General features: G+C 36.8%; 1 protein-coding gene across 1 annotated transcript in view; it reads left to right on the forward strand.

Moving 5' to 3' along the window:
* The first annotated feature begins 4,113 nt into the window (after positions 1–4,113).
* LOC129253623 (transmembrane protein 132E-like) overlaps positions 4,114–17,947 on the forward strand; it is a 37,354-nt gene continuing 23,520 nt past the window's right edge. The window contains exons 1-2 of the mRNA XM_064095907.1: positions 4,114–4,186; positions 10,401–11,283. Of these exons, the coding sequence (XP_063951977.1) occupies positions 4,114–4,186; positions 10,401–11,283 (956 nt within the window). The remainder of the gene's footprint in view (positions 4,187–10,400; positions 11,284–17,947) is intronic.

The following is a 17,947-nucleotide window of genomic DNA, read 5'->3' on the forward strand; positions in this document are numbered from 1 at the left end:
TATCAATGAATGCTTATCATAGATTGACTACTTTTCTCTCAATGTTTAAAGCCTACATAAAGTTCTATATATACTAGGGCAGCAGTTTTTGATGAAAAGTAATGAAAAGCAAGCAGATGATGGAGGTTGGAAAAAAAAACCTGAGATGCTGGGCAGACAATGAAAATGATAGCGGTGAACGATTTCTTGATCGGCTGGCGCCAGGGATGTTACCATAAAATTCATTTGGAAGGAGAAGAGAATCAAGAATGATGGAAAGGGGAAGAACGATATATCTGCTATGTGGAGGTGTAACCAGAAATAACCAGAGATGATTTGGGCTTTGTTTTGATGTATGATGGAACTGAAGACAGGGTAAAAGGATGGCATTGAAAAAAGTGCAGTGATCTCAACATCAGATGGGTGGTTACAGGTGGTTTATTATGAGCTGCCAACTGTATTTTGTGAAATCAGAGCAATATTCATATGCAGAGTACTTAGTATGCCTACAGTTGAAAATGAAGGAATACTTCGGAACTTGTGCACAAAACGTGCAGATGTACATGTATTTTTATTTTATTGGATCATGCCAACCTTTGTTACAGGTTTAACCAGTTTTTTTTATTGTTAGAAAATTCGCAACAAACCCCAGGAAAATGTCACCTTTTGGGACTATCAGGGAGGGGGTTGTTTATTGGTAACTATGAGAATAATTTATTGTATTATTACCATCATAATAATTATTACCATGGATATAGTTGGTGGGCTTATTTGTTATAAGTATTAAGTATCATAATTAGCATTATCATCACCATGTTTTAATTATTGCTCGTACGTTTTTGAAGGTGCACTTGTTGGGACCCAGACTTGCCAGGTTTAAGACCCAACCTTTGCTTTGCCTTTACAACCATGATTAGGATATAAATGTTTTCTGTTTAGCAAATGTCATTACATAACTCTGAAGTCATTTAGCCACTCTTATCTTGTATAGTCACCCCCTTGAAATGTTTGTATTTGCAAACAAGCTTGATAAAAAGAGGACAAAGGCAAGGGGAATAAAAATTATCACCTGAACTGTGGTATTTCATCACAATAAAGCACCATGAAAGTAAGAAAAGATACACATAATTCTATGATACTTCACACAACAGAACAGATTGTTAGCTAACTTAGCTGATCAGTTCTACATCTGTATCTCTTAGCAGGCAACTACATAGTGTGGATCCACAGAAGAGCACAAGATATTGAGAAAAATCTACACTGTACTACTGTAGCTTGGTCCTTATAAATATAATACAATTTCAAGCTTTAAATATTCCTCTCCCTTTCTTCTTTTCAAAGATTTGATGAAAAAACAAGTTGCCAAAGTATGATGCTTCAAGCAAAAGCTGCGAGTATTGCTTGAAATATTCACTTTCTATTGCTACATTGTACATGTACACCTACTATTTTATAACACCAGCAACAAACAATAACAGAAGTTCAGTTGGTCATTTGGTGAAATAAAATCATGTATATACATATACGAATAGGAATCCCTTTAATAGATTCATGTAGTTCTATTAGGAGATTAGGAGAGATCTCAAGCATATCGTCAGTGATTTTACGAACCGGCTCAAACTTTATTTTCTGTCAAATTTTCGAAATTTGATTTTTTGCAAATTCTAAAAGCCTGTGATTTACTCTATTGATTTGCCAAATTTCAGATCGAAATTTGTATTATTTAAAAATAAGGGCATATTTAATATTTTTACGAACCAGCTCTACCCCCTCCTTTGATTTTACGAACTGGCTCAAACCATTCTTTGTGTTCTATCAAGTCTCTGGAATGGCACGCACAGGTCAAAGATCTGACCTAGAATCTAGTAGATGCGGTTCATATATGGTTTGTGCAGGGTTTTTAGGTCTCTAAAAAACCATGCGCATGGCATGAATGATTTTATGAACTGGCTCAAACCATGGTTTGTGCTGCTAAAAAACAGTGCGCATGATTTTACAGACCGGCTCAAACCCCCTGTTCAAAACCAATTTCAACATGATTATATGTTTCTTTCAGATATGTCAAGGGTAGAGAGGCTTGGGCATTTCATCTATTTATTTTTTAAATATTGAAAAGGTTATTATTATTCATGGATCCTACGCTTAGCATGCTGAGAAGACCACAGGATGTAGACCTAAAAAGGAAAATGGTTTGAGAGCATGTCAACTTATAAATTGTGCAGTTGTTTTCTTGCTTTGGCTGTCTGGTGGTAAAGGCTTAGTACCACTGCATTGAATGGCTAATGCTTTGTAACTTGACCGGTTTTGATCGCGATTGAGAAACCATTGTTCGGCAGGCAGCCCTTGCTTTGGATGCCAAGCTCAAGCCTGATGGCCATGATTACCAGGTTAATACTGAAGAGAGATAGAGAGAGAAGGGGGGGGGTTGTGGAAATGAGCAAGTGAAAGAGAAGGAGAGAGATACAGAGACAGAAAAATGCAATGAGATAGGCCTACATGTATGTTTACTTATATGTGGAGAAGGATAGAGAAAAGGAGAGGCCTTGGGGAAGAGGGAAATTTCAAAAAGATGAAAATTACATTTTTTGTAAGCATCAAGGACAGGAAAGAGTGAATGGGACTTTACATCAGACTGCCTGATCAATATTACCATTTAAGAATGTGTCTTGGCCAAATTGCATGGCATTTCATTATCACTTTTCTGCACAAGTTGCTTTCATACTCACCCGACACAGAAAATAATAATAATAATAGACAGTTCTTATATAGCGCATAACACATTATAAATAACGTCTCTATGCGCTTCCAAAGGACTTGGATATTATTACCCTGGCTTTAGCCTCGCAGCCTTTTACAGCGCTGGGGCATTTCAAGGAATAAATTCCTGCCAGGTACCCATTCACCTCACCTGGGTTGAGTGCAGCACAATGTGGATAACTTTCTTGCTGAAGGAAATTACGCCATGGCTGGGATTCGAACCCACGACCCTCTGTTTCAAAGTCCGGAGACTAATCCACTGGGCCACAACGCTCCAAATACCAATGTTTCCTGATCAGGAAAATCTGGAATTTTCCTCAGAAAAAATATCTAGTATGTTGGTCCTGTAGAAATAGCCGTTTCTTTTTATGGACCAGGATTTGGTGCAGGTTTGTTCGTAACTAAAAACTGCCACCGACATTCTTCAATAAAAAGTTAAACAAAAACAACGCAAGACCACCGTTTGTAGTCTTCCACATCAGATGTATGGCTGACATTTCACGCAACAGCATCAGACTCGCAATTTCAAGTAGCTTGAGCTGTAAACTCATTTCTTCATCCCTTAGCTTCAGCACAAGAAAAGTGATCATATGAAGAAAAAAAAAACAGCATTCACGGTCGCATTTTGAATCATACTAGTTGGGTTATTTATAATGGAAATGAAGACTCTCTGCACTTTTTTACCTATCTTACTATGTGCCTACCTACATGTACATGTACATCCTTGCCTGTCAACTGAATGTTTGGGGGATATACTTCAAGATGGAAATAAATGGGTGTAAAGGGGAAGAGAGGAAATTGGTCAAGGGTTACTTCATTACTGTGAAGAGATGAGGACAAGAGGGTCAGATCAGAGAATATATTCAAAAGCATGATTGGGAGGATATGTACACTCCACTTTATAGGGAAAGGTGGATAAATAGGTCAGGACCCGGGGATGTTGGAAAAAAGACCACCTCATGAAAGAGGGTCCATATATTGCTGTATCGTCACTCAAGATGTGCATAGGGGAGATTCTGACATGCTCTTACATGTATGTTTTCACCTTTTGAGAGAATGATGGAAGGAGAGAATGAATGATTGAATAGAAAGAAAATCAAAAGAACAGCTAATATGCAGTGAAAAAATAAAAGTTCATGAAAATAAGAAGCAAGCTTGTAAATCGGAAATAAGGGACTCAGCATGTACGTGTTTGCATGGAAAGTGTGTTGAACAGAGCATAGGGATTTATTGGGAACGGATTTTGAAGCTCTGAATGGAAGGGGGGGGGGGTAGGAGGTCGCTGCGTTGTAAGGGAGAACATGATATCATCATTCACACCTGTGTCTTGAGGGGGCGATGAGTAAAGGGGCTTTAAGTCTATGAATACTGGATGAGATGGAGAAGGGTGGAAAGAGTGAGAGAATGGGATGGGGTGGAGGAAAGGAAGGGAAGGGGGTGGTATTTAAAGGTAATTGCACATTAATACTGTAATTTTTAGAACTTTAAATGAATTACTTCATGGATCCATGGATAAACTGACCCTTTTCATTTCTATCCTTTATTCGTTATCAAATTTAGGAGATTCATGGTCCATTAATACTGGCACAGTTTGTAGGCCTCATATTGGGAAAAGTAATTGTTCTCTTTTGCCTTTCATTGACATGCCAAAGTGGCTTTCCTATTTCTTGAAGTGCAGACACAGATAAAATCTTTGTTGAATGACACCAGAATGTCAAAGAAATTGCTTTGTCACTACTGTACCTCTTACTTTTGAAGTTGAATCAATAAGATATGAAAAGGGACTATTGGGAAAGAGGGAGGGGAAGGGTAAAAAAATGAGCAGAAAATAACATCATTTACGTCAGATCCTAACATCCTAACATTACGTAGCAAACACACTTATGCACAAAGCACAGTGAGAACACATATTTTATTGCTTGCTCTTCACAAACAAACACCCAGTAAATGTTACATTGGGAGCAAATTTATGAGTGATATGATAGTTTATATTTCCATTTTGCCCACACTGGGGAGCAAACATTTGTGACAGAATATTTCATTTCTTTACCCTTTTCGGGTGAAGCAGCATGATGTTGACTCTGGCTTATGAATGTAAACAATGTGAAGTGGAAGGGAAATAGCTAGCTGACATGCTACCAGTAGGTTTAGTCTTGTGCATGCAGGCTTTGCAGAGAGATGTATTGTTATATGCTTTTCAGACTACAAAAAATTCCTTGAAGGTAAATGCTCGTTTTGGTAACGATATCAAAATGAGTTCGTACAGAATCCAATGAAATGACCACCAAAGTGTCTGTTTGTATAAATAAAACGTATGTGCCAAAGGATTCTGGAAGAAATTGTGTAATTGCTGAGAAATCAGCAAATAAGCACAGGATTCGGGTAGAGCGTCGGGCACAACATTCAAAGCAATAATCATACACTGTCCCACGTGCGCTTATCTGTGTTGGGGATCCTCAGTCTGAACATTTTTCAGCGTAGATTTCAAGATTTCACGAAGTTTAGTTTATGTAACTGTAACAGGTCTAGATCCTTGATGATATACTGACAATTAAGCCTTGTTTTACAGACTTTCTCATGAAATCAGTGTTTACTGCAACTACTGGAATTTCTCTTTAACCCTTGGAAATCGATTGAGTTAAGGGGGGGGGGGAGTCTTTGCACCACTAATTTCCCAGAGTTATGCTTAGCCCACTTCATTTTCAGACTAAATTTTATCAGAGTGGGCTAGCACAGTAAATAGTACATGTATGGATATTTCATGTTCTGTGTGGCAAAATCCGGGGGGGGGGGGGGGGCACTCAGTATATAATGCATAGTGGGTATGTGCCGCGGAGGGGACCCCCATTTTTACACTCAAATTTCCGTTCCTAGGCATAGCATTTTTGTCTTATTGAGAAAAAGAACAAAGAAAGCCGCTCCAAAGCATAGCATTTTCTTCTTATCCAGAAAAAAGAAGAACGAAATCCGCTCCGAAGCTTCGCATATTTTCCGTTATGCCGTTCCGGCCGTATTGATCTGCTACAATGAGCCGCAATTTTGGTGAAAAGCGGTCGAAGACCGCTGTCTGACCATCGCGTCTGCGCTAGCAGACCCGGCGCCCGTACCGCCGGGCTAGCTACATGCACGTTCCATAGGGATGCATGCGCACTCACACACAGGCGACCCGTTCCAAGGACCCCCGTTTTCACAAACATTTGTAGTTCCGAAGCCCGTTCCGAGGACCCTCCTTTTTACAATAAGCCTGTTTGCAAGGCCCCCGTTTTTTGTCTCGCCCGCGGCACACACCTACTACTTTTTTGGTCGAGTGCCCCCCCCCCCCCCTCTGGGGCAAAATGTAGATGTTATGGGATTCAGGCATTAAACCTGGCAAAGCAAATGGTGTAGGTTTTAAGAGAGACAGTCTGAAACCAACTAAAAAGATAGTATGGGGTTCAGGATAGTACTACAGTGTTGAGAAACTGTGGTCTTTGTGTTTTGAAGTTTTGTTAACATACCGTGCTTGTTTAAAGAAGCTTGGTTGTAGACTACATGTAAGATGCACTGTTTGAGAGCTGCAATAATTCATGACATTTTATTGTGAAATGAATTGAACTCTGACTACATACATCTAGGCTTTACATGTATGATGATCCATGCATGATCCATGTCAGTAATATTAGTACATTTATGTGTATATTATTGGACTTGGATAATTCATTTTCCTTCAGTTTATTTGAATTGGATGGGAGGGCAAACTCAGTTTGTACATTGTATGTGCCAGGGAGTTTTTTTTTGTTGGGGGGGGGGGGTTAAATCAAGCCTATGTCATTGTACTTTCAAAATGCTAATATCTCATACGTATTACATATAGTTAAAAAAAAGATGCTTCACTTTGTTGCCAATTTTGTTTTGATTACTTAATCACAACTTTGAATAAAAAGAGATAAATCAAACAAGAATAAGGCTGACAATTTCATCAAAATTGGATGCACAATATGAAATTTTAAATTTTTTCTTATTTTTCACCAGACAGTTCTACATGTAGGCCTACATGTAGGCCTATTGTATAGGCTAATATACAGCACAGTGATAATGAAATGATCGAGTTGATGGCTGTCACTCACTTTTTCTTTTTGTATTTTATTGTAGGAATTATAGGCCTACTATATTTCAATTTTGCAGATTTTACAATAAGAAGACATGAAATCACCAAAGGTTATGGCTATTTCTTGTGTTTAGGGAAAAATCAAATTTTTTTCACTTTATAATGAGAGGGAAAATTGAAATATATCATGTTTCATGTATGAATTCATATACAAAAAAAAAAAAAAGTGGGTGGATGATTTCTTTGGTACCCTTATACCCCTTTCATAAACCCAATAAAACACAATTATGCGGCTAATAGCAGCATAATTTGGTCGTAAAATCAGAGGAGGACAAGAGTTATCCGCATTATTCTGATGCTGCTATTATCCGCATAATAGCGGCATCGGGACAAGATTTTGAGTTTATGAACGTATTTCCAAATAATGCGGATAATTGCCATGGTGCGGTCACAAGGTCACTCTTTTCCAACACAACCGCATTGGAGGGGGCGTGTCCAGTTGTCATGACGATTATCCGCCTTTTTCAGGACGGGCGCTCGTAAAAATAATTTATGGAGTTTGTGAACGCAATTTTTATTGAATTATCCGCATTACTCTTAGGCGGCTAATTGGAGGATATGTTTTATTGGGTTTATGAAAGGGGTATTATTCGCATACAGACCAGTAAGTGCTTATAATTCATTTGTTAGTTTGGACTGTTTGAAGCTAGATTTCTTTGTTTTCATATACCGGTAATCAACTTTTTGTTGGGGTGGACTTCCCATTTTACAAACAAAAATCAGAAGACCATTTCTTGACACCTTTCTTTACATTTTTTCTTCATAAATTGTCAATTTTCCTCCTGTCATTGTCGGTTAAGGTGTTATCATATCAAATTTAAAAGGCACATGCATCTATCCTGAATGTTTTGTTGGGGACTAATTTGAAGTTGATGCATTAGGAGTAGACTTGAACTGTCAATAGGTGGTTTCAGACCGCCTCGAAGTTTGTCAGTTCCAGGTATTTTCTGATCGGGAAATTTACCCCGATCAGAAAATACCAGGTAATATTGGCAATGTGAAAGCAAATTACATGTAATCTCCAGAAAGAAAATACCCACTAAATAGTAGGTACTTGTCAAAATTACGAGAACTTTTGCGGGGATTTTTCCAAGGTCGCAGGTATTTTGGCAATGTGAAAGCAATTTACAGGAACTTTTAGCCTTGCCTGCTTATCAGACCATACTGCGCATGCTCGTAACTTCAGGAACTTATCCCGAAGGGTATGTTTCGGGGCAGTGTGAATGCAGGAATAATTAATGGGTATTTTTTAGTCTTAAAAAGTTCTGGTAATTTAACAGGGATTCTTATGATCGAGGCGGTTTGAAACCACCTTTTCACACTTTCCACCATACTCGAAATCTGGCTATCAATGATGACCATGCAGGAAGGATACTTGACCCCATGACATCTACTTTACTGCTGATGACATTTGACATGTATCCTCCTGGAGGAAAGATTGCAATTGTGTAAAAACTCAGCAGTGCAATGGCCAGCACTTTGTGCAAGCAGATTTGCGTTTTGGTTTCGGTGATTGTGCTCTATTCAAATTGACTTTAATTTTGAAAATTTAGACCTACATGTTTATAGTACAACCATAAAACTAATTTGTATTTTCAAAATTAGTTTAGTCACAGAAATGTGGTAAACATGTTGTACATGTAGGCCCCTATTGATAAGTTGGATGAGGTTCATATGTATTTGTCATTGTATACTTCATATTCTCCCAATAATAAAGGAATACTCTTCCCTTGAAGGCATTTATTGATTTAGTAGCATTATCCAAACATACATAGATTGTCAAGGCACTTTTTAATCAACAGTGGCCTAGAATCTCAACAATTTATTATCTCTTTTATGTGTTTGGTTTTAAAGTTGTTTTTTCTTCTTTCTTTTATCATAAGTCTTTTTATGCATATCAAAACATTTGATAAGTGGCAAAAAGCGAAGAAATTTTCACCCTCATAAATTTTCTAAATGCTTTTTATACTACCAAAGCATTTTACTGTTGAAACAGTGCAGCTTCCAATGTGATTATTCAACCATTGCCTGATTTATTAATTGCCATGTCGATTGTTCACCATCCCCCTCTTATTATACAAATACTATCCCTCCTTGGTCTGCTTCAAGATAATGGAGGAGAAACTAAAACTATAAAAACCTACATTGTATCTTGTTAATTGTGTTGTTGTTGTTAGAACTCATTAGTTATAATGTAGGTGATTATCATTCAAACTTGCTTAATCGATGTCACATTGAGATTGAGAGAAAGCAAAGTGATCTTTGGCTAGTTATAAAACTTATAACCAAATAAATGGTTACAAATTACTTTGGAATTGTGATTATAACTTGCACATAGTCTTGTGGTGTCATAAAATCAAATTTGTGTTATGAAAACATTTATAGATCACAAATCTGAGATGTACATGTATAAGAACTTAGAGGTCTATTAAGGTTTTGATCTTTGCAAAATGACACAAATACCAATTCATTGGTAGCAGAAAATGGAAATATCAATGTTATTTAACAGGGCTTGACATAAGAGCTGATATTCTTCTATGGACAGTGTGAATCCCACTCTCCTCTGTAGTTTGAATACTACAAAGGGTATTCATTCTGGGTTTGCTTTTAGAGAAGTGAAGTGTTTACACCAGATATAACAATTTATCACTTGAGAAGTTGCGTGTATCAATCCTAATTGCCCTTGTGTAAACACTCTTGAACTTGGAGGCCAGTCATTAAGAGTGTGTAGATATGTAGGTTTTGTACCACAGGGAATGGGGGATTGAGAGATAGTTTGGTCTTGTTCTTCCAACCATGTTTGAAATGTGTATAATGATTCTTCCTTTTATGTGATACTGGTAATTTTATTGATACATTTTTTGTCAGTTTCAAAACAAGTAGGTGTACTAGTAAGTGCAGTATTGGTATTTTGTATCAGTAGGTATATTAAGAATAACTACCATAATACCTGTTAAATTACAAGAACTTGTTCTGGCTCAAAAATACCAGATAAACTGCGTTCACAGTTTTTCACAATGACCCGAAGCAGAACATTCCGGGAAGTATCTACTATTTTAGTGTGTTTTTCTTTCGGGAATATCACGAGTAATTAGTTTTACACTGCCAATATACTTGGTATTTTCTGATCAGGGTTAATATCCCAATCAGAGAATACCCGAAACTTCGAGTCGATATGAATACATCTAATGTTTTAGGAAAATGAATGTGGTAAATGTCCTAGGCCCAGAAGTACTGTCACCACAGATGTTACTCCTGGAGGAAATTTTTTAAATTAATTGAATTTGATCCTTCTAGGAACATTCATTTTGTTTAAATTGTGTGCTTAATATTGGCCTGCATTAATGTATTTCTTTTGCCCATGACCACCAACATTTGAAACAGATAATTTCCCAATCTAGATTATACATGTTCAGTAGGCTATAAGTACATGTATAGGTGCTTCTAGGGGCAAACAATCATGTTACATGTATGTGCACCTCATTAAAAATCTTCTCTTTTCTTCTTTGACCTGCAGGTGAGGCAGTTTCTAGATTCACTAGGCATCGTCATCGGAGGGAAGCCACCATAGAGGATGTCCAATGGGATGCCATCAACTACACATTCTACGCAAATCAAGATGTATTTTTATTAAAAGACAACAGAATTGCCAATATACAGAGTCAGTCTATCAACAACCACACCTATTGGGACAGTTTGTTTGCAGAACAGGTCATAGGGACACCTAATGCCCAAAGAACATTGTTCAAGGCTGGTAGCGGTCCATTTTGGGTCCAGAAAGAACTCTTCCCAACCTTACCGGAGCCATTCAATGAGTTGAATATTCAGGCACATCTTCTACAGGAAGAAATTCCCCCATTTGCAGGTAGCATTAGTGTCTTATTTAGCTCAAGAAATGACAATTTATTTAGCAGTGGGAGTAGGACAAATATAGGGAACTCAAGAACTGTTCAACCTTGCTTTCGAGCTGCTGCACTCTTTGGTGATGAAGAATCCTCAAGTTCTTGCACTCTACAGGAAGAATCAGAACATTGTGTCGCAAAGGTGCCAATCCCCATATCATGGTACAAACTCAGCCGGGCTGGTTCCATCAACAACATTGCAGTATCCTACACAATATTCCCAGCTACGAGCATGGGATCTTGCGAACTTCACTATGACAACTCCATCTCCTCAAGAGAACAAACTGCAAAGGCAGCCAAGCCGGCCTCTCTAGGTGATTCAAGGCAGATTGGCATAGTGACCATTTTGGCATGGGATGGTCAGATGGATTTCATAGAAGAGGATGAATATGTAGGTCTCCGTGTCCCAAGCAGAAGACTTGGAATCGGTGAGCACTTCGTCATCCCAATCACCATCAACAAGAACATCATGTACACTGCTGGAGTATGTACCATCAAGTAAGTTCTGCTTTTAATAGTGATGTTTTTTCTTTTAGCAGGTCAACTGAACCTTTTATTTTTACTTTTTTTTTCATTGAATTTCCAAAAAATATATGTATTAAGCAAAGAAATAGTTATTAAGCAAAGAAAGAAATAAATAAATAATAACATCTGAATTTATTTATTTATGCTTGAGGATACAAAGCGCTAAGCGCTGCTATGATTACCCTGGCTTTAACTGCGCTGCCCATATACATGTAGGCGCTCAAGCATTCTAGCAATTTCTTCCTACTGGGTACCCATTCACCCCACCTGGGTTGAGTAGGGCACAATGTGGGATAATTTCTTTCTGAAGGAAAACACGCCATGGTTGGGAATTGAACCCACTTAACTAAGATTAATAGACGAGAGTAATAACCTCTGGACAACTACGCCCCCACAAGTATACTGTAGGTACTGTTATGACACCCAGGGTGCGACATAAGCGCTTGCCCGATTGCCCGGGGCAAGTAAAAGTTAGAGTCGGGCAAGTGTTTTGAAGTAAAGACAAAAACTACTTGCCCGAATTGGGCAAGCAAAATTCTCAAGTGTGAAATGACATTTTACAAAGTTTCCCCATACTTCACACTAAAAAATACAGAAGAGAAAGAGAGAAAAACAAAGTTAACAACTTCCCTCAATTCAAATTGCAAGCCAGTTTGCGACATTTTTTGGGATCTACACACAAAAACACACACACAGTCAGCATACATGTGGCTGGATGGTGCGCCCAGCCTGTGTGGCAGGCATGCATGGATCTCCATGCTGCTGTGCACTGTGCACACTGGTACTATCCCCGATCAAACTTCGAATCAAAGTGAACAAGCTCACATGAAAAATAGTTTTTCCAACAAAATAATCACAAAATCGGCAGGAAATTGTTATACTTATTTGGATTCTCAGATTAATGATTTGGTGATGTGATCAGAGGAGCAAGTTATTGAGTTTTCATAACTAGTTTCAGCCGTTGTTTTGAGTGTTGTGATCGGTGTAGTGGGAAGAAAGATGCGTGCAAGTCCACGATGCTGCCGCGATGATTCATTTGATTTTTAAGTTTGTCAATGTTTCTCTGTGAAATTTTATTTATTTCTAAAACGTTAATTTTTCCAACAATTTTTAGAATATATTTTAAACAAATAGCAAGATTTTTGTTAAATGATTGCATTTTTTGTTTTGTTTCAAATTTGAGCTTTCTTCCTCTTTCTTTCTTTGTCTTCCTTCCTTCCTTCCTTCCTTAATCCTTACTTAATTGCTACCTTCCTTTCTTTCTTTCTTTTCTATCCTTTCTTCTATCTTTCCCGCTTGCTTTTTTTTCCATCTATCTTTTCAAATTTTCCTAGCTTTCTTTCCTGATCTTTTTTTTTCTCTCTCTCTCTGTTCATTTTCTTTGTTTTCTTACATCGTGTACTCTCCTTCTTTAAATTTCTTCATTTTTTCTTCCTCTAATTTTTCTTTGCTTCCTTCTCCCTTCCTCTCCTTTTTCTTCTTTCTTTCTTTCTTTTCCTTCTTCCATTATTTTCTTTTTTTCATTCTCTCTTCACTTCATTCTTTCCTTCCACTAAAGTTTCATCCTTTCTTTCATTCTTTATTTTTTTCTTTCCTTCTCTTTTTCCTTATTCTTTCTTTCCTTTTTTGCTATTTCCTTCCTGTTTTTCCCCTTTCTTTCGTTGTTTTCTTTTCTTTCTTTCTTTAAAAAAATGCAGGAAATCTTTTTTCTTCATTCTTTCTTCCCTTTTACTTTCTTTTCCCCCCTTTTTTTTATTTCTTTCCATTCTTTCTTTCACTCATTAATTCATTTTCCCTTCCTTTCATGTTCTTTCTTTCCCTTTTTCTTTATTAATTTAAAAGAATGAAGGAAAGCTTTTTTCTTTCCTTTATTCTTTCTTTCTTCTCCATTCGTCTCTTTTCTTTCCTTTTTTCTTTCTCTCCTTCATCATTTCCTTCACCCATTCATTCACCTTCCCTCTTTCTTTCTTTCTTTTTCCTTCATTCCTTCCTTCCTTTCCTTCTTTCTTCTTTAGTTATTTTCAGTGATTCCTTTTTTATTTTGTGTCACGGTCATATACAAAAGCACATGAAAATATATGAGAGAGAAAATTAATCAAATGGTGTATTGACACCAATTTCGGTCATAGGAGGTAAAATAACTTTGAAAAAAAAATATTGCAACTAAGGTACAATAATTCACGTTAAAAAGAGAGGAAAGGGGCAATGGTATATAAAATCGTAGTACTTTTTTTTGAAGCGGTAAAACATTATTTTGAAGGATTTTTTTCGGGCAAGTGAAATGTATTTTCGGGCAAGTATTTTCCAACTATTTAGAAATTCACTTGCCCGACTGGGCAAGTGCTTCTAAAAAGTTATGTAGCACCCTGATGACACCACCTCTTGTTCAAATCCCATTAAGGAATATTTGGAGGAAATATCGACAGTACATGTATCAGCAGAGAACTACTGTCATAAAGGCAGAGTAACATTCTCCAGGATTCCAGCTACTGTTTCAATTTTTATTGCAAACTTTTCATTGAATCGTGAATTGCCTGAGCTTAACATACAAAATAGACATCCATACATCTACATCAATATATCCAAGTATACAGTACCACCATAAGAATTCTGCTGGGACAGTGTATGGAGACCCTTGGTTATTTTTTTTATTTTCAGGTTGAAAAAGGTAATTAGGAGAAAAAATACATGGGAACTAGGATTGGGGCGATTTGGCCCCCAAAATGCTTTAAAAAAGCCCTGGAAACTTGAATAATGATCCCTGGAACATCCCCATTCATTGAAATGTAAAACTTATCCAGTGTTGCAGATTTAGCCAGTAATTCGTGAAAAGTAGCCCCCCAAAATAAAAAAATTATAAAAATTTTCCTGAAGGTAATCCATTCCTGTAACATTTGGAATTTTATCACTTTTATTTGATTTTAAAACATACAAGTTTGAAAAGGTTATAACAAAAATTGAAATACATGTACTTCCTTGTGTACATGTTCATGATGCAGTGTAGTGTGTTTGGAAACATTTAAAAATGGTACATACTGCCAAAAAAAATGCTTCTTTAGATAGTGTAAACGCCCTTTCCTCCCTAAAAAAAGTACATGTATGTTGCAGGTTGTATTGCCAGTACAGTAAAGGTATTGTTACACATCCTTACTGATAATACAACAAAAAGAAAAATAGTAAAATGTTACTGTACATTGATGCTTGCTAGCACTTTATTGCAACTGTAGACTGACATTGTTTTTGTTGACATTCTTGTGTTACCCAGTTAATCAAGGAATGACCGTAGTGTTGAATTTTTGAAGACCTTTGATCCTAGTAACACTCTATTTGGCTTGAGACAATGCATCGTAAAACCTATGCTTTTGTTTATAGTATTCTGTATGCTCAAAGATTCAACAATGGGATAACGACCTACATGAAAATCGCTTGTCTTGAGCCTTTGGTAATGTAAAAAGACACACATCGATTGGACATTTTTTTGTGTTTGCTGCATTTATTGCAGCAAGTAAGCCTTCCTATAGTATCATGCAGCAAAAACAAAGAAGAATAAAAACATGGAAGAAAGTGGCTTCGTACAAGATTTAGCAATTTTTCATTGACATGCTATTATACATTTATTGATTTGATTTATTATTTTTTTCATGGATGGCAAATTTTAGTTTATGTTGTATACATGTACAATCATATCTTTTTTGCAATTCCAGTACATGGAGGCATACATGCTTTGGTGTATGGCCTTCCCTGTGAGGAGTTGATATTGATGCACAGACTACAGTAGTATGCATTCTTGAATGCCATATCTTTGTGCTATTACCCTGCATAGCAGTATTATTGCCTAATTAGCTATGCTTTGACTAGAAGGCCCACCTATAATGGAATAAACATGAAAAGATCCCTCTGTGAACCCAATCACAATTGGCTTGGTTCAGGCCGACCTAAATCTGGCGGTATCGTCTCATTTTGAGATCAGACAGCTTGCCGAATTCAGACTTGAAAGTCTGCCGCGGCGCACACACAAAATTGAATCATGCACGTGAGACAATCAGCTTCTATGCTAGTCTTACATTCAGGCTTTAAGTTCAAACTATAGTTTTGTCTAACAGTGAATCAATGAGGGCCAAAATATACATGTATGTCATACTGTGGAATCAAGGTCGTAAAGTAAATTCAAGAAATTATAAAAGAGATTGGACTCTTAATCCTAAATAGACTGGGCTATTCTGACGCCTAAGAAGACGGGGGGGGGGGGCTGATTCTGCCCCCCTTACGATCTTGGCCGTTGATCGCGGTGAAAATTGACACATGCGTTACAGAAAACTATATTATAATATAAAAATCTCATAGCTAATTAATTCTGATAATTTATGTGTAAATAAGTTTGCTCTAATTAACTAAATTCAGGTGTAATGTCCCTAAAAATTCTTAATTTTGGTTCACTGACTCTTTATAGGAATCTGATCAAATGTGCTAACAAAAATTTCGATGTCACATTAATTTTTATGTGTTTTGTTGTTTTCTAAAGTTCTTATATATTTCTTTGATTTTAACTTTTTTTAAAATTGTTTTTTCAATGGAAATTGTCAGGGACTTTATTTTTACCATAAACAAGATGAAATTTAGTTTTATTTTAATCAGTAAAAGGAAAAATATAAGATACATTGATGAATTTTGGCTAAAAACACTATTTGCGGTGAATTTGTACATGAATTTTTTGAGCAATTTTTGGTCTGCATGCACTTACGAAATGTTGCGTGATTTCAGAACCGCTTACCTGGGGGGGGGGATCACTATTTTGGTCTCAAAAATTTGTGCGAGACTTAAAGTAAAAATTCAGTGAGCAACACTAAAAAAAAAAATTGAATTGAACTGGGGTGGGACCCCAGTCTTATTAGGGTACTAGTGCTCAGATAATGCTTTGTTAAGTGTTTACAAAGGTCAAGGATGTACATGTAGGTGATAATTCCTCAAACTTATTTTTTTCACTTGAGATATCTTCATAGTCTCAGACACATTTGTAGAATCCGACTTGCTTTAAAATGTTGTTGCCTACATTTTACACCTGGGGGGGGGGAGGGAGGGGGCTGCATTCATGTATGTCTTACCTTCTGGCATGGGCAATGCAGTTTCTTTTTTTAAGTTTATATGGTAAATCTTGATGATATTGTCATTTCATCTTTCACATCAGTGATTGAAATTGGAGGGGATCTCATTATCACAAAACCTAAAAGTTCTTGTACATTCGCATCTTTTTCTCAAATGTCATACACTATTGTGATTTTCATGATTTTGGAAGATTCATGCCCTGTGTGATGGTAATCAATACATTTTTTTTAATCAAGCTTTTATTGATATTTTATTTACTTCGGTAGAATAATTTCTACTCTACTTTAAAATGAGTAAAAACTTGTAATATGCACAAATCTACTTTTTATACATGTATAAAAAGTAGATCTATGCATATTATTACAAGTTTTTACTCATTTTAAAGTAGAGTAGAAATTATTCTACCAAAGTAAATGTAGATATACATCCTAACTTTATCTCAAGTGAAAATCTCCATGTCTGACAAACATGTGGAGAGAAGTAACATTGTCATTCTCTTATTTATTTTAAGGCTGAATACATCATGAATAAATTGGTGAAATGTTGGCTGTCACAGAATATACATGTACGTTCTATGATACATTCATATTGCAGCGGTGCATACAGTAATTGTGCTGTATTACTGGTGTAGATAGCAAGATCCACCTCCGATAAGTAATACACCTGGAACAGAGAATTACGCCTGCGTGTTAATCCAGTTACAAGCGAGGAATCTTTGCACACGGAGGAGTGCGCAGTGACAGTAATTATCAACTATGTGCCCTGAGCAAAGCTAAAAGCCAGCCGCGGTACCCCTCTACATTGCAGTTTAGTGCTCCCGGGCAGGAGAGATGAGATTGAGAGATAACTGATGAAATAACAAAGCATTATTGTGAGATTTGTGACTAAACGTAGATGGAGGGGAAGCAGAGAAGAGAGAGAAAATTATTTGAATACATTTTTGAGGGTGAGATTCATACTAACCATATCAGCATTGCTATCGTAGGGCTGCTTCACTTTTAAACAGTCTTCATTCATTGGCCTTGAATGTGGAAGCGTCACGCACCGGTCGGTCGGTCGGTCGGCAAAGCACTCATAAAAAATTGAAAAGCTTTGTTGCCTTTGTTAATTTATTGCTTTGATGGGATAATCATGTTAAGTGTTTATGAACAAGAGCGGGCAGACACAAAGCTTTGGTGAAATGAATGGATTTTTAGAAAAACCAGTCCATTTATAGGTTCTGATGAAATAGATAAGGGATTCGAGGGCCCACTACAGTGATTACAATCTTTTTGAAATTTTGAAAATGAGGAAGGGTGGGGGCTTTATTTTCTATGATTTTTATACATTTTCCTTCTCTTGTTTTCTTTTTGTAATTTTATTGTGCACAATATATTTTGTACACACATTTCACCACCCCCCCTCCCCCTCCCCCTTAAAATAAAGACATGTAATTTATGAAAGTTACATATATCCATGCATATATGTACATGGAGCTGCAGCATCACCAATCCTCTGTGCTAGATTTTGATCAGCATTCATTTACATACATGAT

This window comes from Lytechinus pictus, chromosome 2 (assembly GCF_037042905.1).
Source record: "Lytechinus pictus isolate F3 Inbred chromosome 2, Lp3.0, whole genome shotgun sequence".
NCBI classification, from domain to species: domain Eukaryota; kingdom Metazoa; phylum Echinodermata; class Echinoidea; order Temnopleuroida; family Toxopneustidae; genus Lytechinus; species Lytechinus pictus.